This window comes from Anomaloglossus baeobatrachus, chromosome 1 (assembly GCF_048569485.1).
Source record: "Anomaloglossus baeobatrachus isolate aAnoBae1 chromosome 1, aAnoBae1.hap1, whole genome shotgun sequence".
NCBI classification, from domain to species: domain Eukaryota; kingdom Metazoa; phylum Chordata; class Amphibia; order Anura; family Aromobatidae; genus Anomaloglossus; species Anomaloglossus baeobatrachus.
In genome coordinates this window covers 896,140,280-896,163,447 of record NC_134353.1, presented here as the reverse complement: position 1 = coordinate 896,163,447, position 23,168 = coordinate 896,140,280, and the positions used below count along the sequence as shown (strand labels likewise).

General features: G+C 50.4%; 1 protein-coding gene across 3 annotated transcripts in view; it reads right to left on the bottom strand.

Moving 5' to 3' along the window:
• Window positions 1-23,168, bottom strand: part of LOC142255303 (von Willebrand factor A domain-containing protein 5A-like) — a 212,607-nt gene that overhangs the window by 5,092 nt on the left and 184,347 nt on the right. For all 3 annotated transcript variants that reach the window (XM_075326844.1, XM_075326853.1, XM_075326860.1), the window contains 2 exons: window positions 7,563-7,699; window positions 2,631-2,757 (listed from right to left, as the gene is read on the bottom strand). In XM_075326844.1, coding sequence (XP_075182959.1) covers window positions 2,631-2,757; window positions 7,563-7,699 — 264 coding nt within the window. The remainder of the gene's footprint in view (window positions 1-2,630; window positions 2,758-7,562; window positions 7,700-23,168) is intronic.

The following is a 23,168-nucleotide window of genomic DNA, read 5'->3' as shown; positions in this document are numbered from 1 at the left end:
TGCTGCTCGGTGGCTCGAGCGGTGGGCCGGATCCAGGGACTCGAGCGGCGCTCCTCGCCCGTGAGTGAAAAGGGGAATGGTTTTGGGGATTTATTGTCCGTGACGCCACCAACGGTTGTGGTGAGGTTGTGACACCACCGCTGCTCTGGACGGGGATCCCGGGAGCGATGACAGGGAGCAGCTTAGATGTTGTTTTTCCCCTCCGTGGGTAGGGGGGTTGGTTGTCCCGGGGCCCGGTGAGGGAGGAATGGCGGGTGGGTTACGGGGCCTGGTGAGGTGCAGGGTCGCGGGGGCAGCGCGGTGCCGCACGGCACGGTGGTACTCACTCAGCCAATGATGAATGCAAAGTCTCCGGTAAAACAAACGGCTGGATGGACGGGTCCCACAGACAGCTGCGGTGGTTCTTCTCCCGGTAGGTTGGCGGTGACTGCCTTTCCCTGCACCTGTGTTATGTTCTCGGTTCTGATGGCTTCCCACCGGTAACCCGCTCCCCAGCTTGGATGGATGCTGAGGGAGCCCCTTTTGCCTGCAGGCTCTGGCCCTGGGAACTGTAGCCTTGGCGGTGACTGTATTTCCCTTCACGGTTTGAGCGGTTGCCTTCAATCGGATCTTGACTGCTGAGAAACCCCGGAGGTTCCCTTTGCTAACGGATTTGACCGGTTTTCCAAGCCTGGTCGGGGTCCGTAGGCCCTGCCGAATGGTGCTGGCTTCTCTTCGCTCTACGATCCGGTACCTGTGGGCCACCGCCCATCCCCGGTCCTTACGGTTCACGTCAATCAGCCCCTCCTGCAGACGGTCACCACCGTCCGCCAACCTTGCTGTATGTGCCCGGGCCACGCACCCGGACACGGTCAGTCTGCTCCACTACCACTTCACTCTTCAACTCTCCAACTACTCTGCCTACTCTGCCTTCCTTTTCCCGCCTCCAGGACCGTGAACTCGTGGTTGGGGCCAACCGCCTGGCTCCACCCCCTGGTGTGGACATTAGCCCCTGGAGGGAGGCAACAAGGATTTTTGTCTGACTTTGATGTGCCTAGCCGGGGTGTGGGGTGTGTTGTTGCAGTACCTGTGACGTCCTGGCTTGTCCAGGGCGCCACAATTACACCTACTACATATTGGGATAACTTGGAGATGGGAATAATCCTTTAACTTTTAATCCCACTTTATGTATAAATCTTCTATGCAACCCGATGTGTCTCCATGGTTAAAGGTTACAAACAAATCTAATTTGTACATATGTATAAGCCTCTTGCCATCTGCCTTCTCTTCTACTGACAGTCAGTTATCAAGAAACAAACCAAGTACATAGATGAGCCGATGACTGTAAGATCCAACTATATGGATTGTAGTCTGTAACCTTGAAGATATGTACATGAGGACACACAGAACTGCTCCATGTTTACTCTAGGTGCAATGCACATAGTCTTTAAAGATATTTCCTGGTTTCAGAGAGCAGTATGTTTTAAATAAACAGACTGTGCTTTACTCACCCTCCCTGGGTCCAGCGCGAGTCTCCGCTGCTGTTACCAGAGTCTACTATCTGCAGTGCTGATGTCACATCAAAAGTGCTGCTGCCAGTAAAACCCATAAGGAGCCTACAACAATGCTGATCTGTGTGGCCAAACACAGAAAGATATTGACCCATCTTGATAGCTAAAGCAGAGAAGTGTCCAATGTTTGAAGGTTTAGAAATCCAGTGATTTGAGATGGCGCTGTCTTGGGAGAGCAGCGCCCCACGAGGCAGGTGATTAACCTACTCATTGCCGGGCTGTTGAGGGTCGGGTCAGGCGATGTCATGGGTGGCCTTTCCGGGTTCGGTTGCTCCAAGGCGTGCAGTAAATGAAGAGGAAGCGGGATGATTGGGGAAAGTTTGTCGTGATGCCACCTGTGGGTATACGGCCAGGGATTAGCTGCCGCTGCAGAATTCCTTGCCGAGGCAGGTGTTATGGCAGCCAGGATGGTGTCGCTCCCTACAGGCGGGTTGGGCCCCGGGTGGATGACTAAGGGTTTGGCAGTCCCCTGGGAGTGCCGGAGCACGGGGAGACAGCGTTACTAATCAGAGTCTGAGTCGGCAACTGCGGTTCCAGGTTCTTTTACTCACTGATTTAAAGATGCACCCAGGTTCTGGTCACTGCCGTCGTGGGCTCCGGTCAATCCAAGGCAAGTAAGGGGCCACCACCTAGGATGTCCCCCTCAGTAGTTAGGTACCCAGCCTGAGCTCCTGCTCCAAGCCCCAGGACAAGTGAAGTCCAAGAGTTCCAGAAGTGTCTTGTCAGAACTATGGTCCCGACTTATGTCTGCATGAGTGTGTTGCGCCTACCTCTACCCAAAATGGTGCCCGCCCCCTGGCAGTTGCCCTAGTGACTGGAAAGTCCCATGACTCTATATGGCCACCCCCCCTCCACCTTCTCCATAGAATCGTATGAGCACCAACTGTCATCTCCTATCTCAGTATTGGGAAGTTTGTGTTCAATAAAGACGATTTTGTCTGTGAGTTGAGAATACTGACAGTTGTTTTTTTTTATATTCATGTGCACTATTGATTTCTAGAAAAAAAATATTAAAATGCCGGTTATGTTTAACATGCTAGCAGAATAGACCTCATCCTCCATCGGTCTCTGAGATCTTACCTGCTTTGGCCTTAAGCCAGGAGGTGGCTTTTCCCTCCAGTAATTCCCATTCCTCTCTTTGGCCCAGACAAGATGAATGGAGCCAGATCACTGCCAGGACTGTTGCCCACACTGAGGAGTCCTTGGTCTAGGTAGGATAAAAATATTAAAATTATTAAAATAAAATTGAAATATATTAGGAACCACTGGCAGGACACGACCATTTATTCTACAGGACACCCCAACCATAACTATCTATAGCTAATCTCCCTTTATGTGGACGGCAGAGAAAAAGTGATGAAAAGTTGCAATGCAGGATAGTCTGGATGGTGGAAAAGTAGCCACATTAAAAGTTCCAAATAAATTAAAGCTGTCCCCCAGGCTCAGGGGGCATCAGTATCAGCGTAAACTATCTGTCAACATTTGAATGAAATGAAACGCTATGGAGGGGACCCAGAAGGACTCCACTGTTGACACAGAGACATAAAAAAGCTAGACTGCAGTTTGCCAAAATGTATGTGAGTAAGCCAAAATCCTTCTGGGAAAGCGTCTTGTTGACAGAAGAGACAAAGATAGAGCTTTTTGGTAAAGCACATCATTCTACTACTTACTGAAAATGGAATGAGGTCTGCAAAGAAAAGAACACAGGACCTACAGTCACATATGGTGGAGGCTTAAGGATGTTTTGTAGTTGCTTTGCTGCCTCTGGCACTGGGGGCCTTGACTGTGTGTAAGGCATCAAGAGATCTGAAGATTACAAAAGGATTTTAAGTCACAATGTAGTACCCAATGTCAGAAAGCTGAAAAATAACTCCAAATACTTCGAGAAGCCTCCAGAAATGGATGGAAACAAAGCACTGGTGAGTTCTGAAGTGGCAGCAATGGGTCCGGATCTAATCCCATTAACACATGTGGAGAGATCTTAAAATTGCTTTTGGGAGAAGACACCTTCAAATATGAGAGACCTGAAGCAGTTTATAAAGAAGAGTCCAAAATTCCAACTGAGAGGAGGAAGCAGCTTCTGGATGGTTATAGGAAGCGACTGACTGCAGTTATTTATTCCAAAGGGTGTGCAACCAAATATTAATGTACCACCCCCGTGTCAGCGGCAGAGCTGATTGGGTACCGGAACCGCGGTGGCTCGAGGGGTCTCCGGACCTGGGAGGGGGGCCGCGCGGACACTCGAATTTAAAATAGGGGATATGTACAGGGGGGTTAGAGGTTCGTGATGCCACCCACGGTGGGTGGTAAAATGGAGTACCACCACTGCTGTTGGGAGCGCCCGGTGCTGTGGTATGGCAGCAAGGTGTTTAACCCCTCCGTGGGTAGGGGGTTGTGCCCCGGGGCCTGGTGATGGTAGCGAAGGGGTGCCGTTGTGGAGGAAAGGGTTTCTGCGTACTCACTCAGTCCAAGAATACTGACAACTTGTAAACCAGAATTCTGAGCACCGCTGTAGCAAGGAGGGAGCACGCTTGGATTCATGCCCTTGGTGTTGCTTGTTATCCTGTGACCTTTTCCGTGGCATCTTCTTCACTGTTTGGACCCTGTAGTGTGGAACTAGTCGGGTCCTGCTCACCCGTATGGCTAACGGAGTGAGCTTGCTCTCATGGTTCAAGCCTGGGATTTGATGGACTGTGTTTTGGGAAAAGTCCTATCCCCTCGTTGCGCTAGTACCCCGATTTTGGAGTGGGTGAGGGATGAATCTTGAAGATTTCACCCCCGTCGGGTATATTACCAGGATGCGTGAAGCTACTTCCTAGCCTAGGGTTCGTGTACCCAATCGTGCCCTGGCCCCTGCCCGGAGATGGCTCAAGGCCGCCGGCTGCCCTCCTCGGCAGATCCGTGCCCCTTGACACGATCCCCTGCGACCGGGGTTCCAGCTCCTACCAGGCCCAGACCAACGTCTGCCACCTAGTAGTCTCAAGGAGCCCTGCTCCTAAACCGGAGACCTCTCACTTTGAGATTCACCACTCCACACTCCTACTCCTTCACTTTCTCTCTCTCTCTCTCTCCCTCTCTCTCTTCTTCTACACTTCTCACTTTCCCCTACCAACCCCCCAAGTGGGTGGCCCTATTCCCTTCAGGCCCCCCAATGGTGTGTCTGGTGGGTGTGGTGCAAAGTGTTCCTAGGATTTTGATTGGCTCTGATCTTAGCAACACCAAAGAACAGGGATCCGTAACCAAGGAGGAGGTGGATATCATGCAGAAGGGCAGATTGCACAATACCCTATGACGACCTGATAGGCCAGGGCGTCACATTAAGTTGAGGGTAAACAATTATGTCCAATTTGCTTTTTTTCAGGTTTTTTCTTGTGTTGTTCCAGTACACACAAAGGAAATAAACATGTGTATAACAAAATGAGTAATTGCAATAATTTGCTGGGAGAAATACTTCATATTCTGGGACAATTTCAAGGGTGCTAACACTTTTGGCCATGACTATAGATCTTTTCACTGCACTGACTTAGGACATTTGTACAATAGCTGTGCTGCCCTCTTCCCAATAGTAACTCACTAGCCGGCTACAGTCTGGCAGAGCATCCTAAGCCCCTAATCTTATAATATATACAGGGCAGAGAGTGATCGCGTTATCCATGAATTTTACCATTACAAACCCTTATGCCTCTAATGTGTGTATCTAAAAACCCTCAATTAGTCAATTAGACTGTGCGAATGGATCATTTAACAACCTTTGGCAGGGAAAATATCTGTACTGGATCCAGTTTACCATCATATTTGAATATATCTAACAGCTCCTTCCACCCCACCATTCATTACTAACCGGGTTTTCCATTGTATGAGAACTGATAATTTATATATTAATGAATCACATCAAGGTCGATATCTGTCAGGCTTCTTAAGATATTTTCTCAATTGTTATTTGTGACATGAGGAAGTTGACGTGACGTCCTATTTTGGTATCTCAGGTTTACAATATTCTAGTTTCTTCTCTGATTAAAGCGCACCAATCACCATTATTTTCCTATATAACCTAAAGCCACTGCTATACTGGCACTATTAGGCTGATTCTGTACATACCTTTAGTTGTCAGCTAGGATGTCTAGGTTTTGAAACGCAAGCGAGTAAAGTTTGTAAAATGAGCAGCTTTTTGAATGGCAGTGTCACGGGCGGAGGAGGGGACGCTGCGCTCTCCCACTGCTCGGGTCCGGCCGCGGCTGCTGCGGCTGCTCAGTGGTGGCTCGAGCGGTGGGCCGGATCCCGGGGACTCGAGCGGCGCTCCTCGCCCGTGAGTGAAAAGGGTGGGGATTGATTGTGGGGATTTGAGATTGTCCGTGACGCCACCCACGGTTATGGTGAAGTTGGTGACACCACCGCTGCTCTGGACGGGGATCCCGGGAGCGGTGACAGGGAGCAGCTTTGATGTTAGTTCTCCCCTCCGTGGGTAGGGGGTTGGTTGACCCGGGGCCCGGTGATGGAGTAGGGATGGATGGCAGGCGGGTTACGGGGCCTGGTGAGGTGCAGGGTTGCGGGGGCAGCGCTGTGCCGCACGGCACGGTGGTACTCACTCAGCCAATGATGAGGACACAGTTCTCGATAAAACACACGGCTGGATGGACGGGTCCCACAGATGGGTGCGGTGTTGTTTCTCCCGGCAGGTTGATGGTGACTGCCTTTCCCTGCACCTATGTACTGTAACGGTTCCAATGGGTTCCCACCGGTAACCCGCTCCACAGCTTGGATGGGTGCTGAAGGAGCCCCTTTTGCTCGCAGGCTCTGGCCCTGGGAACTTTAGCCTTGGCGGTGACTGTGTTTCCCTCTCTCGGTTGGACTGTTGCCTTCTGATGGGACTTGGCTGCTGGGAAACCCAGGAGGTTCCCTTCGCTAACGGATTTGGCAACTTCACGGTGACTCCTAGCCTTGCCGGGGTCCGTAAGCCCCTGCCGGATGGTGCTGGCTTCTCTTTGCGTACCGGTCCGGTACCGCCGGGCCATCGCCTGTCCACGGTCCTTACGTTTAGCTCCAATAGGCCACTCCTGCAGACGGTCACCACCGTCTGCCAACCTTGCTGATCCGTCCGGGCCACACACCCGGACCAACTTCAGGCTGCTTCTCTACCACTTTCGTTCCTCTCACTTCCAAACTGATCTCTCTCCACTCCTCCACTCATCTGCCTGCTTTTCCCGCCTCCAGGACTGTGTACTCCTCGGTGGGCGGGGCCAACCGCCTGGCCCACCCCCCTGGTGTGAACATCAGCCCCTGGAGGAAGGCAACAAGGGTTTGTGTCTGACTTCGGTGTGCCTGACCGGGAGTGTGGGGTGTGTAGATGTTGTTCTCTGTGGCCCCTGGCTTGTCCAGGGCGCCACAGCAGCAGCTGCCGATCAGCTAATAGCTGGGGTGGGTATTTATAGTGATTCCTGCCCCCTTGTCTGTTCGTCCTCCCCGTTATTTATGCTAATTCTATTATAGAATCGTTTTTCTAAGTGACTAGAAGGACCTATGCTGATGCCATACCCAGGTGACTAGAAGGGGAGGGGCCTCAGCCAACATAGTGATACCAGGAAGCAACATTATTTTTCTGTTGGCTGAGGCCCTGCTCCTTCTGGTCACATGGGTATCAGCACAGGTCCTTCTAGTCACTTAGTAAAACGATTCTATAATAGAATTAGCGTAAATAACAGAGGGAGGACGAACAGGCAGGGGGGCGGGAATAACTGTCACAACCCACCCCAGCTATCAGCTGCTGCCACTCAAAAAGCTGCTCATTTTACAAACTTTACTTGCTTATGTTTCAAAACCTATACATCCTACCTGACAACTAAAGGTATGTACAGAATCAGCCTGATAGTGCCAGTATAGCAGTGGCTTTAGGTTATATAAGAAAATAATGGTGATTGGTGCCCTTTAATGTGTCAAAATACCAATACAAAAGCAAAAAATCTATAACACTAAACAAAAACACAGTAGAGCGTTGTAAGCATCTGTAAGTCATACCTGATCCGGATTCTTCTTGCTTGCCTCCTGCTCAGATATCCCCAATATTGAGAAGATTTCAGGGTTAAGATTCCAGGAACCATCAGCATTTTGCAGAGAAATCAACCTGACAAAACTGGGGGTCTCCTCAACTGGAACTAGACATGATAAATACAAGAATTGAGTATTATTATCATAATACTTCAACATACGGATTTTATATTATTATGTAATGCTTTTATGGGATGACTGGTTAAAATGGCATATTTAGGAGCGGTCTAATCACTGTGCACACTTTATCTTGCCTCTATGCACATTATTTATCTGGTTACCGTGTATCCAATAAATCTGGTCACTAAAGGGTACTTCTCACATAGCGACATCGCTGCTGAGTCACAGGTTTTGTGATGTACCAGTGACCTCATCAGCGATCTCGCTGTGTGTGACACTAAGCAGCGACCTAGCCCCTGCTATGAAATCGCTGATCATTACACACTGTTCTTGTTCATTTTTTTGGTCGTCGGGCTCCCGCAGGGCAGCACGCATCGGTGTGTTTGACACCTTACCCAACAACCTCGTTCGCGACTCACGTAGGCGTGCATCTTCATTGTTTTCCGCGCCCTCTCTGTTCCGATTAGTGATCGCTACTGGGTTCGGATTGGCAGCTTCCATCCTCTGTTCTGGCTTGTAGATCGCAGTACATTTCAGAGGGCTGAATTCACTTGTCACGGACCGCGTGTAGCAGCATATCGTAATACAGTCCATTCTGCATCGGGACTGTAGGATGGACAAGGATGGAGAAGGATGGAAGCGCTATTATGTTACCTTCTCTAAAGGCAAGGTCGCCCAGTCACAACGCGGTTACGACCACCAATCGGTGCACGCCTATGTTACTAATCAAGATTTGAATCGGGCTATGTGACAGGGTCCCAGCGACCGCCGTATCGTTGTGATACCCTAAGGGTACAGTCGCACTAAATGACATACCAGCGATTACGACCACAATATGACCTGGTCAGGATCGCTGGTACGTTGCTACAGGGTCGCTAGTTAGCTGTCAAACAGTCAGATCTTCCAAACGACACAGCAGCGAACGGAGGTCGCTGGGACCCTGTCACATAGCACGATTCAAATTTTGATTTGTAACATAGGCGTGCATCTACATTGCCTTTTTCGCGCCCCTCTGCTCCGATTGGTGGTCGTAACTGAGTTGTGACTGGGCGGCCTTGCCTTTAGAGAAGGCAACATAATAGTGCTTCCATCCTTCTCCATCCTTGTCCATCCTACAGTCCCGATGCAGAATGGACTGTATTACGATCTGCTGCTACACACGGTCCGGGACAAGTGAATTCAGCCCTCTGAAATGTACTGCGATCTACAAGCCAGAATAGAGGATGGAAGCGGCCAATCCGAACACAGTAGCGATCACCAATTGGAACAGAGAGGGAGCTGAAAACAACGAAAATGCACGCCTACGTGAGTCGCGAACGGTGAGTCAAACACACTGATGTGTGCTGCACAGCGGGAGCCCGACCAAAAAATGAACCAGAACAGTGTGTAACGATCAGCGATTTCACAGCAGGGGCCAGGTCGCTGCTTAGTGTCACACACAGCGAGAAGTACCCCTAAGTATTAGTTATATGTTCACTGTTTATACTAGTTATCTAGTCACTGTATATGTCGCGGGCGGAGGGGACGCGCTCGCCACACTCGGGTCTGGGACTTCTGCTGCTGCTGCTCGGTGGCTCGAGCGGTGGGCCGGACCCGGGGACTCGAGCAGCGCTCCTCGCCCGTGAGTGAAAAGGGGTGGTATGTTTAGGGAGATTGTCCGTGACGCCACCCACGGGACGTGGTGATGGTGGCACCACCGCTGCTGGTAACGGGATTCCCGGGAGAGATGGTAGGGTGCAGCTGGGATGTTGTCCCCACCGTGGGTAGGGGTTGGTGATCCCGGGGCCCGGTGATGTAACGGGGAGGCCGGATGGCTGGGGTGCAGGGACTGCGCGGCGCGGTGCCGGACGGCACTGGTGTACTCACTCAGACAATCACTGACAGAGTCGCTGGTAAACCAAAACGGCCGGATGGACGGGTCCCACAGTCGGCTGCAGTGTTGTTGTTGTTGTGCTCTCCCCGGACGGCTGATGGTGGCTGTCTTTCCCTGCACTTGTCCGCTCCCCGGCATATAGGTGCCGTAGGAGCCCGTTTTGCCCGCAGGCACTGGCCCTTGGATATCTAGCCTGTGGCGGTGGCTGTATATCCTCACGGTGTGGACTGTTGCCTCCTGTCGGAACTTGGTTGTTGGGGAACCCCTGGGGTTCCTGTCACACTCGGATTTGATTATTGACGGCGGCTCCAACCCTGGTCGGGGTCCGATGGCCCTGCCTGTATGCTTAGCTTCACTCCGCTCCCTGGTTCGGTACCGGCGGGCCAACGCCCGACCCCCGATCCTTACGGCTTCACGGAGTTCCACCAACTCCTGCAGACGGCCACCACCGTCTGCCAACCTTGCTGTCAGTGCCTGGGCTCCTACCCAGACACCTGAAATGTTTACTCCTCTCCCTTTCACCTCCAAAACTCAACTCTACTTTTCCCGCCTCCAGGCCTGTGTACTCCTCGGTGGGTGGGGCCAACCGCCTGGCTCCGCCCCACCTGGTGTGGACATCAGGCCCTGGAGGGAGGCAACAAGGATTTTTGATTGACTGTTGTAACTGTCTAGGGTGGGAGGGGGTGTATGTTGGTATGTATGTGACTACCTGGCTAGTCCAGGGCGTCACATATATACTATGTATCTCGTTGCTGTGTATACTATTTATATGGTCATTGTATATACTATTTATCTGGTCACTGTATACAATATTTAAAATAAATATCTGGTCGATATGTAAACTCTTTTTCTGGTCACTGGGTATACTATTGATTTGACTGCTGAATATATCATTTATCTGATCACTGTGAATACTATATATCTGATCACTGTGTATTCTATTTATCTATTCACTGGGTATACAATATTACTGATCACTGTATAAACTGATAACTGAGTATACTACTTATCTGGTCAGTGCACATACAGTATATACTATATATTTGTTAACAATGTATGCTATATACTGTATCTTGTCACTGTACAAATCAAAAGTAAAGATACCACAAAATCACAGTACTGTAATGAGAGAAAAGCAAAAATGCTGAAAGTCAGCACAAAACTGAACTGTTAATCCAAAGCAAAAAATGCAGAAATGACTGAATAAAATTATGAGCCACATCAGACACCCCATACTTTGCACTGACGAGGGGCAAGCACTCCGAAACACCGTGTCTGCAATTGGGATTCTGATCTGGCTTATATATCCTAGGTCATATGCAAAGGATTGTTAAAAATCCACATTTGACTTTTAGGATCGCTACTTCCAATAGGTGGCGCTGCGCTAGAGTTTGTCTCCATTCCTGGAGAGATAATTTGAATAAAATACAGAATTTATTTGTGTATATAAAACATAAATAAACAATACAAGTAAAAAATAGGAATCCTAGTTGTACTAGACAAGTACAGGGCAGAAAAACCACAATGGGACTACAGCACTGAAAAAAAAAAATATCCAAACTACACTCAGGAAGACCCAGAAAGGGTGAAAAAACCCAACATGTATTAATAAATATGTAGAACAGAAACTATAAAAAGTGCTAAGTGCATAATCTTATGTTTAATGCATGGTACCTGGTAAAGTACTGCAGTGCCACTGACCTTGATCCCGACGCACGTTTCGGCACATTAGCCTTCTTCTTTCTTATACTCAGCACTTTAAATGTTTTCCAAACTTAGTTAAATTAACATGCTGAAAATCACCTTGGGTAACCTGTATTATGGCCTTTACAAATCCACTCTAGAGGTTTTACCGATCTTTTTGTAGTTGATATTATAACTACTGTATGGCTGATTCTTACTTTGTCCTTTACAAGGCTGCCATCTAGAGGTTGCATCTTTGATATGCCAGTTTTACGTATATCACAGTAGTCATACTTTTTAAATGCTACTGAGCTGCACTATATTGATCTCTATATGACTAGGTCATTACTATCATGCATATTATACTAGTGATTACCAGGGTTTTTACCTGGGATATATGATTTTTTTTTTTATTATTATTTATTACTACGGCTTTTTATAGTCTCTTTTCGACATATTTCTTAATACATGTTTTTTTCCCACCCTTTTGGTTCTGTGTCCTCAGTGTAATTTGTATAGTATTGTGTACAGTGTAATTTTCCAGTATTGTAGTCCCACTGTGGCTTTCCCGACCTGTACCTGTCTAGTACAATTATTATTACTATTTTTTACTTGTATTGTTTATTTATGTTTTATATATACATTAATATATAAATTCTGTATTTTATTCAGTCATTTTGCACATTTTATTGTATCGTATTAACATCTTGTCACTGTACACCATTTATCTGGTCACTGTGTTTACTATTTATAACATTGCTGTTTATGATATTTATTTGGTCACTGTGTATACTATCTGATCACATATACTATTTATCTGGTCACTGTATAAACTATTTGGTCACTGTGTATACTTTGTTTCAGGTCACTATGTGTACTATTTACCTGGTTATTGGTTATACTATTTATCTGACTGCTGAGTATATTATTTATGCGATCACTGTGTATACTATATATTTGATCACTTTGTATTCTACTTACTTGATCACTGTGTTTACTACTTATCTGGTCACTGGGTCACTGTACATACTATTTATTTGGCAACAATGTACAGTCATATGAAAAAGTTTGGGCACCCCTATTAATGTTAACCTTTTTTCTTTATAACAATTTGGGTTTTTGCAGCAGCTATTTCAGTTTCATATATCTAATAACTGATGGACTGAGTAATATTTCTGGATTGAAATGAGGTTTATTGTACTAACAGAAAATGTGCAATCCACATTTAAACAAAATTTGACCGGTGCAAAAGTATGGGTACCTCAACATAAAAGTGACATTTAATATTTTGTAGATCCTCCTTTTGCAAAAATAACAGCTTCTAGTCGCTTCCTGTAGCTTTTAATGAGTTCCTGGATCCTGGATGAAGGTATATTTGACCATTCCTGTTTACAAAACAATTCCAGTTCAGTATGATGGTCGCTGAGCATGGACAGCACGCTTCAAATTATCCCACAGATATTCAATGATATTCAGGTCTGGGGACTGGGATGGCCATTCCAGAACATTGTAATTGTTCCTCTGCATGAATGCCTGAGTAGATTTGGAGCGGTGTTTTGGATCATTGTCTTGCTGAAATATCCGTCCCCTGCATAACTTCAACTTCGTCACTGATCCTTGCACATTATTGTCAAGAATCTGCTGATACTGAGTTGAATCCATGCGACTCTCAACTTTAACAAGATTCCCGGTGCCGGCATTGGCCACACAGCCCCAAAGCATGATGGAACCTCCACCAAATTTTACTGTGGGTAGCAAATGCTTTTCTTGGAATGCCGTGTTTTTTTGCCTCCATGCATAACGCCTTTTTGTATGACCAAACAACTCAATCTTTGTTTCATCAGTCCACAGGACCTTCTTCCAAAATGTAACTGGCTTGTCCAAATGTGCTTTTGCATACCTCAGGCGACTCTGTTTGTGGCGTGCTTGCAGAAATGGCTTCTTTCACATCACTCTCCCATACAGCTTCTCCTTGTGCAAAGTGTGCTGTATTGTTGACCGATGCACATTGACACCATCTGCAGCAAGATGAAGCTGCAGGTCTTTGGAGGTAGTCTGTGGATTGTCCTTGACTATTCTCACCATTCTTCTTCTCTGCCTTTCTGATATTTTTCTTGGCCTGCCACTTTTGGGCTTTAAGCCCGCTACACACGCTACAATATATCTCACAATCCGTCGGTGGGGTCAAGTTGTAAGTGACGCACATCCGGCATCGTTTGTGAGGTATCTGCGTGTGACATCTACGTGCGATCAGGATTGAACGCAAAACCGTTGATCGCAAACACATCGTATCTTTGTCTAGAATTGAGCGTTTTGTTGCAGGAACCTAGTCAATTGTAACGTGTGACATCCCTCATACGATTTTGGTGTCTGAGGCTATGTGCGCAGGTGTGCGCTCTGCACCGCAGCTTAAAAAAGGTCCGCTTCAGAGCGCAGCTGAAAAGCTGCGTTCTGAAGCGCCTCACAGTGTCTGTCAGTCACTAATCTCTGTCAGTCGGTCACTATCTCTGTCCCTCACTCTCTGTCCATGTCAGTCTATCCCCCTCTCTCATATACTCACCGATCCCCGGCGCTGCACGGCATTCACACTGCTCCGGTGGCTTTTACTGTTTTGAAAAAGCCGGCCGCCCATTAAACAATCTCGTATTCCCTGCTTTCCCCGCCCACCGGCGCCTATGATTGGTTACAGTGAGACACGCCCCCACGCTGAGTGACAGGTGTCACACTGCACGCAATCACAGCAGCCGGTGGGCGTGTCTATACTGTGTAGTGAAATAAATAATTTAAAAAAAAACGGCGTGCGGTTCCCCCCAATTTTAAAACCAGCCAGATAAAGCCATACGGCTGAAGGCTGGTATTCTCAGGATGGGGAGCCCCACGTTATGGGGAGCCCCCCAGCCTAACAATATCAGCCAACAGCCGCCCAGAATTGCCGCATACATTATATGCGACAGTTCTGGGACTGTACCCGGCTCTTCCCGATTTGCCCTGGTGCGTTGGCAAATCGGGGTAATAAGGAGTTATTGGCAGCCCATAGCTGCCAATAAGTCCTAGATTAATCATGTTAAGCGTCTATGAGACACCTTCCATGATTAATCTGTAAGTGACAGTAAATAAACACACACACCCGAAAAATCCTTTATTAGAAATAAAAAACACAAACATATACCCTGGTTAACCACTTTAATCAGCCCCAAAAAGCCCTCCATGTCCGGCGTAATCCAGGATGGTCCAGCGTCGCATCCAGCGCTGCTGCATGGAGGTGACCGGAGCTGCAGCAGACACAGCCGCTCCGGTCACCTCCACGCGGCAAATGAAGACAGCCGTGCGATCAGCTGAGCTGTCACTGAGGTTACCCGCGCTCACTGGATCCAGCGGTGGCCGCGGGTAACCTCAGTGACAGCTCAGCTGATTGCGCTACTCACCTCAGTTGCTGCGTGGAGGTGAGAGGAGCGGCGGTGAGTAGCGCGATCAGCTGAGCTGTCACTGAGGTTACCCGCGGCCACCGCTGGATCCAGTGAGCGCGGGTAACCTCAGTGACAGCTCAGCTGATCGTGCGGCTCTCTTCATTTGCCGCGTGGAGGTGACCGGAGCGGCTGTGTCTGCTGCAGCTCCGGTCACCTCCATGCAGCAGCGCTGGAAGCGACGCTGGACCATCCTGGATTACGCCGGACATGGAGGGCTTTTTGGGGCTGATTAAAGTGGTTAACCAGGGTATATGTTTGTGTTTTTTATTTCTAATAAAGGATTTTTCGGGTGTGTGTGTTTATTTACTGTCACTTACAGATTAATCATGGAAGGTGTCTCATAGACGCTTAACATGATTAATCTAGGACTTATTGGCAGCTATGGGCTGCCAATAACTCCTTATTACCCCGATTTGCCAACGCACCAGGGCAAATCGGGAAGAGCCGGGTACAGTCCCAGAACTGCCGCATATAATGTACGCGGCAATTTTGGGCGGCTGTTGGCTAATATTGTTAGGCTGGGGGGCTCCCCATAACGTGGGGCTCCCCATCCTGAGAATACCAGCCTTCAGCCGTATGGCTTTATCTGGCTGGTTTTAAAATTGGGGGGGACCGCACGCCGTTTTTTTAAATTATTTAATTATTTATTTCACTACACAGTATAGACACGCCCACCGGCTGCTGTGATTGGGTGCAGTGAGACAGCTGTCACTCAGCGTGGGGGCGTGTCTCACTGTAACCAATCATAGGCGCCGGTGGGCGGGGAAAGCAGGGAATACGAGATTGTTTAATGGGCGGCCGGCTTTTTCAAAACAGTAAAAGCCGCCGGAGCAGTGTGAATGCCGTGCAGCGCCGGAGATCGGGGATCGGTGAGTATATGAGAGAGGGCTGCTCAATTCAGTTACTCAGGAGTTTAGCGGTCACCGGTGAGTCCTTCACAGGTGACCGCTAATCAGGACGCGACACAGACAGAGCCGCAGCATGACCATGAAGTCGGGTGAAGTTCACCCGAGTTCATTCTGACAGTGCGGCTCTGTCTGTGTCTGCTGTCATCTGCCATTCAGCTCTGCTACATGGCTGTCTGTGTCTGCTGTTAGCGGCCATGTAGCAGAGCTGAATGGCAGATGACATTGTAATGTGTAGGGATGCGTTTTTACTCACGCTTGGCAAGTCAATAAATAAAAAAAAAAAAAAAAAAAGGTGCCCAATGCATACGTCACAGAACACATGATCTAAAGGATCGCACATAAAATTGATCAATTTAACATAGACTACTAACGCACATGTGACAGCAAATGAACGACCTACGTGCAATCTCATAAGATCCCGTATGCAACCTGGGCGTGTCACATCGCAAATGCGATTGTACAACTAATTGAAACGTGTAAAGTGGGCTTAACAAGAACTGTACCTGTGTTCTTCCATTTCCTATGTTCCTCACAGTGGAAACAGACAGTTTAAATCTCTGAGACAACTTTTTGTATCCTTCCCCTGAACAACTATGTTGAACAATCTTTGTTTTCAGATCATTTGGGAGTTGTTTTGAGGAGCCCATGATGCCACTCTTCATAGGAGATTCAAATAGAAGAACAACTTGCAAGTGGCCACCTTAAAAACCTTTTCTCATGATTGGATACACCTACCTTTGAAGTTCAAAGCTCAATGAGGTTACAAAACCAATTTAGTGCTTTAGTAAGTCAGTAAAAAGTAGTTAGGAGTGTTCAAATCAAGAAATTGATAAGGGTGCCCATACTCTTGCACCGGTCAAATTTTGTTTAAATGCGGATTGCACATTTTCTGTTAGTACAATAAACCTCATTTCAATCCAGAAATATTACTCAGTCCATCAGTTATTAGATATATGAAACTGAAATAGCTGTTGCAAAAACCCAAAGTGTTATAAAGAAAAAAGGTTAACATTAATAGGGGTGCCCAAACTTTATCATATGACTGTATGATATACTATATATCTTGTCACTGTACACTATTTATCTGGTCACTGTATATGTGACGCCCTGGGAAAGCCAGGGGTCACAGGTCATAACACCACCACACCCTACACCCCAGCTAGGAACACCAAAGCTAACCAAAAATCCTTGTTGCCTTCCTCCAGGGGCTGATGTCCACACCAGGGGGTGGGCCAGGCAGTTGGCTCCACCCACCGAGGAGTTCACAGCCCTGGGAGGCGGGAAACCAGGCAGTCAAGCTAGGGAGAAGGAAGTAGAAGGAAGTGAAGTGGTAGAGGAGCTTGAGAGAGGAGTTAAAGTGGAAGACTAAGTGAGAGTAGTGACAGAAAAAGTAACAGTTAAGAAAGCCTGAAGTTGGTCCGGGTGTGTGCCCCGGACTGAGAACAGCAAGGTCAGCAGACGGCGGTGACTATCTGCAGGAGAGGCTGCTTGGAGGTTGCCGAAAGGACCGTGGACGGGTGGTGGCCCGGTGGTACCGGAGCGGTATACGAAGAGCAGTCAGCACCATTGGCAGGGGCCTTTCGGATCCCGGCAAGGCTAGGAGTCGCCGTGAATTTGCCAAATCCGTCAGTGAAGGGGACCTCTGGGTCTCCCAACAACCAAGTCCCGATTGAAGGCAACAGTCCGACCGTTAGAGAGAGACACCGCCACCGACAAGGCACCAGTGTCTCAGGGCCAGCGCCTGCGGGCAAAGTAGGGCTCCTCCGGCCCATATCCAAGTCGGGGAGCGGGTTACCGGTGGGAACCCATCGCTACCATCATCATCTTAGGTGCAGGAAAAGGGACCGTCACGGTCAACTACTGGGGAAAAGCAACTGCAGCCGTCCGTGGGAACCGTCTTTCCAGCCGTGTGTTTTACCGAGAACTGTGTCCCTGTCTCAGGCTGAGTGAGTACGACAGTGCCGCAAGGCACAGCGCTGCCCCCGCGTCCCTGCACCCCACCAAGCCCTGCACCGGCCCCACCATCCCTCATCACTGGGCCCCGGGACAACTACTCCCTACCCACGGAGGGGAGAACCAACAACTTAGCTGCTCCCTGTCATCGCTCCCGGGATCCCCATACAGAGCAGCGGTGGTGTCACATAATCACCACAACCGTGGGTGGCGTCACGGACAATAAACTATCCCAAAAACCAACCCCCTTTCACTCACGGGCGAGGAGCGCCGCTCGAGTCCCCGGGATCCGGCCCATCGCTCGAGCCACCGAGCAGCAGCAGGCCGCGGCAGCAGCGGCAGCCGGACCCGAGCAGTGGGAGAGCGCGGCGTCCCCTCCTCCGACCGCGACAACTTGGCGTCACGAACAGGATCTTACCGCTCTGCCGTTGGGTAGAGGTGCGCCTTGTGACCGCCGGAGGTGTCCGGCCAGAAAATTTCAGAAGTCGCCATCTTTGGCGCGAAAAGTTCCCGCTCGAGCGTCTTCTCGAGTAGCGGAGGCGCGAAGGCCAAAACCCCGCCCCTATAGAGGAGGGGCCGAAAAGAGGCTGAGGGAGACGGAATGGCGGCTGGCCGCATGTGAGCGCGGCTATAAAAGCAGGGACGCCAGGATCCTGCAGCCATCTTGTTCCTGGGAGAGGCCGCCAGCAACATGTTCATGCCGTGCCGAAGCACCGTAGCCCCCGCGCCTGGAACCACGGCGTGGGTGGAGATCCAGACCGCGCAGCTCTACCAAAGGCTGCAGGTCAAGATGCAGCTCCTCATGGAGGAGTGGGAGACCGACATGGCGGAGGTTATAGCGACCATGCGGAGACGCGAGGAGGAAGCTGCGGAAGGGAGGGTGAGTGACCAACGCCCCGATGCCCTGGAAGGGCCGGTCATCGCGGCTGCGGGACCCGGTCCAAACCCTCTCACTCTGCTGTCTCCCTCGCCACCCGTCCCGGAAGCTGTGACCCCGCCACTAGGCCCGCTACCACCGCAACCGGTAGCGATACCCAGCATGCCCGCCCAGGCGGGCCGACCTGTAGCCGGAGCCCATAGTCGACCGGAGGTGCTGCCATGGAAAGCCCCGAAAACCAAACCGGAGGCGTCCCCCGAGAAAATCCCCGAGCCGGAGCCGACAGCCCGCTCCGTGCCGAAGGCCCAGCTGCGGAAAGCCCCTGTGCTCGTCCCCCACACCTCGGCTGAGGTTGCGCCGGGTTGCCGATGCAAGGCAGCGTCTAAGGCCAAGTCACCGCGGGACCTGTCGCCCAGAGTACCAGCAGTGGGCAATGTCCAACAGGTCTTGCGGGGCCTGACCCGTGCGCCGGAGCTCGCAGCAGCGCCATACTGGGACAGGGAGCCGGTACCGCTGGGCCTGGAAATCGGTGAAAGAGAAAGAAGGCGGAGATGGTGGCCCGTACGATCCGGGAGAAGGAGAGCCTGAGACAAGCTACCTTCCGGGTCCGGGGCCCGCTGTATGAAGGGCAGGTGAGGCGGTTTGATGTCCGCCGGGGCTATGGATTTATTTATGAACCGGGCTTGGAGGCCGAAGTGTTTATAGCCCGGCGGGATGTGAATGCTCACCTACCAGAGGAGCACCCCGGTCGTAACCTGATGCCGGGCGACATAGTCCAATACACCCGGCACTGTGGGGAGAGGGGGTGGTTCGCGCTGGATGCTAAATTGAGGGGCAGCCAGGAGTCCCGTGTGAGGGCTGCGCCCCCCTCCCTCAGGTGATGCCGAAGACTCCGAGTAATGGCAGCGGAGCACCGTTGCACCGTCCCCGTTGGGACCACCAGTCAGTATGTTTACAAGTTGAAAGTTTTTGAAATGATGACAAATGGAAAAATGATTACCGAACAGTAACCTGATTGTCTACCGTGATTGGAAGCGGCCGTTGCCGGCATTGTTGTCCCCGTGGGGACCCTTAAAAAATCTGCATAGGGAACTCTCTATGGACAAGCCCGAGAACTTGCAGGGCAACCACAAACTTAGTGGCTTGTAAATAAGTATGTTGTTGCAGCTAACCGTTACCGCCTCCGGAGAGGCAGGTTGGAGGGAGGGCCCGCAGTGGAGCAGGCTGGGGCCCAGCCACCACAGGAACCGCTGGCTACCCTCTGGAGGGGAAGGACAGATCCCGCTCGGGTAACTGGTTCAGGACTGGGGTCAAGGGGTGCTGTCTGGGTTTTAGGGGCAGCATCAGGGCCAGGTTACTTGGGTGGGAGAGAGCGGCAGCCGCAACCGTTTTAATGTTCCGTAACGTTTAAGAAATGAACCTCCTGATGTGGGATGAAGTTATTTTATTTGTATATGTTTACCTTTTATATCTTTTCAGAAAATAAAACCGGTGTTGGACGGGCAGCCCGCGGACGGTCTGCATTTTGCTAAGGGGGAATGTGATGCCCTGGGCAAGCCAGGGGTCACAGGTCATAACACCACCACACCCTACACCCCAGCTAGGAACACCAAAGCTAACCAAAAATCCTTGTTGCCTTCTTCCAGGGGCTGATGTCCACACCAAAGGGTGGGCCAGGCGGTTGGCTCCGCCCACCGAGGAGTTCACAGCCCTGGAGGCGGGAAACCAGGCAGTCAAGCTAGGGAGAAGGAAGTAGAAGGAAGTGAAGTGGTAGAGGAGCTTGAGAGAGGAGTTAAAGTGGAAGACTAAGTGAGAGTAGTGACAGAAAAAGTAACAGTTAAGAAAGCCTGAAGTTGGTCCGGGTGTGTGCCCCGGACTGAGAACAGCAAGGTCAGCAGATGGCGGTGACTGCAGGAGAGGCTGCTTGGAGGTTGCCGAAAGGACCGTGGACGGGTGGTGGCCCGGCGGTACCGGAGCGGTATACGAAGAGCAGTCAGCACCCTTGGCAGGGGCCTTTCGGATCCCGGCAAGGCTAGGAGTCGCTGTGAATTTGCCAAATCCGTCAGTGAAGGGGACCTCTGGGTCTCCCAACAACCAAGTCCCGATTGAAGGCAACAGTTCGACCATTAGAGAGAGACACCGCCACCGCCAAGGCACCAGTTTCTCAGGGCCAGCGCCTGCGGGCAAAGTAGGGCTCCTCCGGCCCATATCCAAGTCGGGGAGCGGGTTACCGGTGGGAACCCATCGCTACCATCATCATCTTAGGTGCAGGAAAAGGGACCGTCACCGTCAACTACTGGGGAAAAGCAACTGCAGCTGTCCGTGGGAACCGTCTTTCCAGCCGTGTGTTTTACCGAGAACTGTGTCCCTGTCTCAGGCTGAGTGAGTACGACAGTGCCGCAAGGCACAGCGCTGCCCCCGCGTCCCTGCACCCCACCAAGCCCTGCACCGGCCCCACCATCCCTCATCACCTACCTCATCACTGGGCCCCGGGACAACTACCCCCTACCCACGGAGGGGAGAACCAACAACTTAGCTGCTCCCTGTCATCGCTCCCGGGATCCCCATACAGAGCAGCGGTGGTGTTAACAAATCACCACAACCGTGGGTGGCGTCACAGACAATAAACTATCCCAAAACCAATCCCCTTTTCACTCACGGGCGAGGAGCGCCGCTCGAGTCCCCGGGATCCGGCCCATCGCTCGAGCCACCGAGCAGCAGCAGGCTGCGGCAGCCGGACCCGAGCAGTGGGAGAGCGCGGCGTCCCCTCCTCCGCCCGCGACATATACGTTATTTATAACGCTGCAGTTTATACTATTTATTTGGTCACTGTGCACACTATTTATCAGGAAATTGTATTTACTGTTTACCTGATTGCTGTGCAGAATATTTATCTGGGCACTGTGTGTACTCTTTATCTGAACTATAAATGCTACTGAGCTCGGTAAATGTAATTGAGGTGTATGTGCGCTTTAGAGTGCGTCTGCACTTATTTTTTTTGTTGAGTTTTTGGACCAGAAATTCTCAAAAAACATGATTGAAGAGCTCCTGCAGCAAAAAACAACAACAAAAACTAAGTATATATACACCAGAGTTTCCTGAGTCACAAAATAGTTATGACCTATGTGTAGGGTAAGTCATCAATATTAGCTCAATGGGAGTCCGACAAGCAGCACTCGTACCGATCAGTGGTGATTTGCATTGGAAGCTGCTGGATGTAAATGTGTCGCCCGGGGACCAGGGGTTACTCAGATCCGGGCCACGGAGTCACTTCTGTGGGTATCACGGTAGCGTGACCCGGTCTGTGATCCCAGGCTCCACAGTAAAAGGGGTTTTGTTAAGGGAGATTGTCCGTGACGCCACCCACGGTTGTGGTGATTGTGGACACCACCGTTGCGATGAAGGTGCGGGACTCCCGGGAACGGTGTTGGGATGCAGCTTAAGATGTTAACCCCTCCATGGGTAGGGGCAGTTGGTCCCGGCGCCCGTTCGGGGATAAGCAGGGAGCAGGGCGCAGTGCTGTGGTGCGGTGCCTGAGGGCACGGGCGTACTCACAAGTATTTCACACAGAGTCACTGGTAACTTTGAATTGCCGGTGTCCGCAGCCTTCGGTACGGGGGTGTTAGTGTCCCACACACGGTGCAGCAGCTCCTGTTCTTTCCCTGCAGCCAGGTGCCTTTCTCTCCACTCTCTTCCTCTTTCTCCTCAGCCGGGAACGGGGAATCCACTCCCCTGCAGTGATCCGGGTCACCCTAGGTACCGTCGGGCCACTACCCTGCTCCGGCTACCTCTGGCCCCTTCCTCACTGCAGCCTGTCCCGGCCCTCTCGGAGCACGCTTCACTATCAGCCTGGGAGCTACAACTCCAGACTCCTCTTCTCTCTGTCTCTCCACACACTCTGCTCCAGCCCCTCCCCTCTGCTCTGCTTTTCTCTTACCCTGGGGGATGTGGTTTGTCCTGCTGCACCGGTGTGAGATCAGATTACCAAGGAGGATTAACTCTTTCTGTGACAACCTGGCCTTGCCAGGGCGTCACATAAACACATTGAACAGAGCTGCAATTCCAAGGTGTCCTAGTTGCGGCATCGCACGTGCAGAAGAAGGTGCATGAACCTCTCAGCATACGGGATAGACCCATAAGCCACGCCTGTACCACCGACATCTAATACCAGTTAAGCTCCTGATTCACCGCTAGTCCAGAACAGAGGTAGCAAGGTCAGCCCAATATACCCTATTCACGGATGTGTTGCTCCTTCCTAGTGTTCATTAGTATCCTGATGACCCCTTGCAATCAATTAAGTGTTAAGGCCACTTTACACAGAGTTAAATCTTTGGCAGATCTGTGGTTGCAGTGAAATTGTGGACAATCAGTGCCAGGTTTGTGGCTGTGTTCTAATGGAACACTATGTCCATGATTTCACTGCAACCACAGATCTGCCAAAGATTTATCTCTGTGTGTAAAGTGGCCTTTACTCTTTTTAAACAATTCATGATATAATCCTTAGGATCTTTAATAACATCCCAATACGTGCACCTGTGACTCCCTGGCAGAACCAGGTAGTCACACATTAGGCCCCTGCATAATACCATCCCTCACAGGGTTACACTCAGCCGACCTGAAACCCTAGTTACCCCCCCCTCAGGGCAAGACAGGCACACCAGTGGGCGGGACCAGGCAGTTAGGGAACGCCACCTA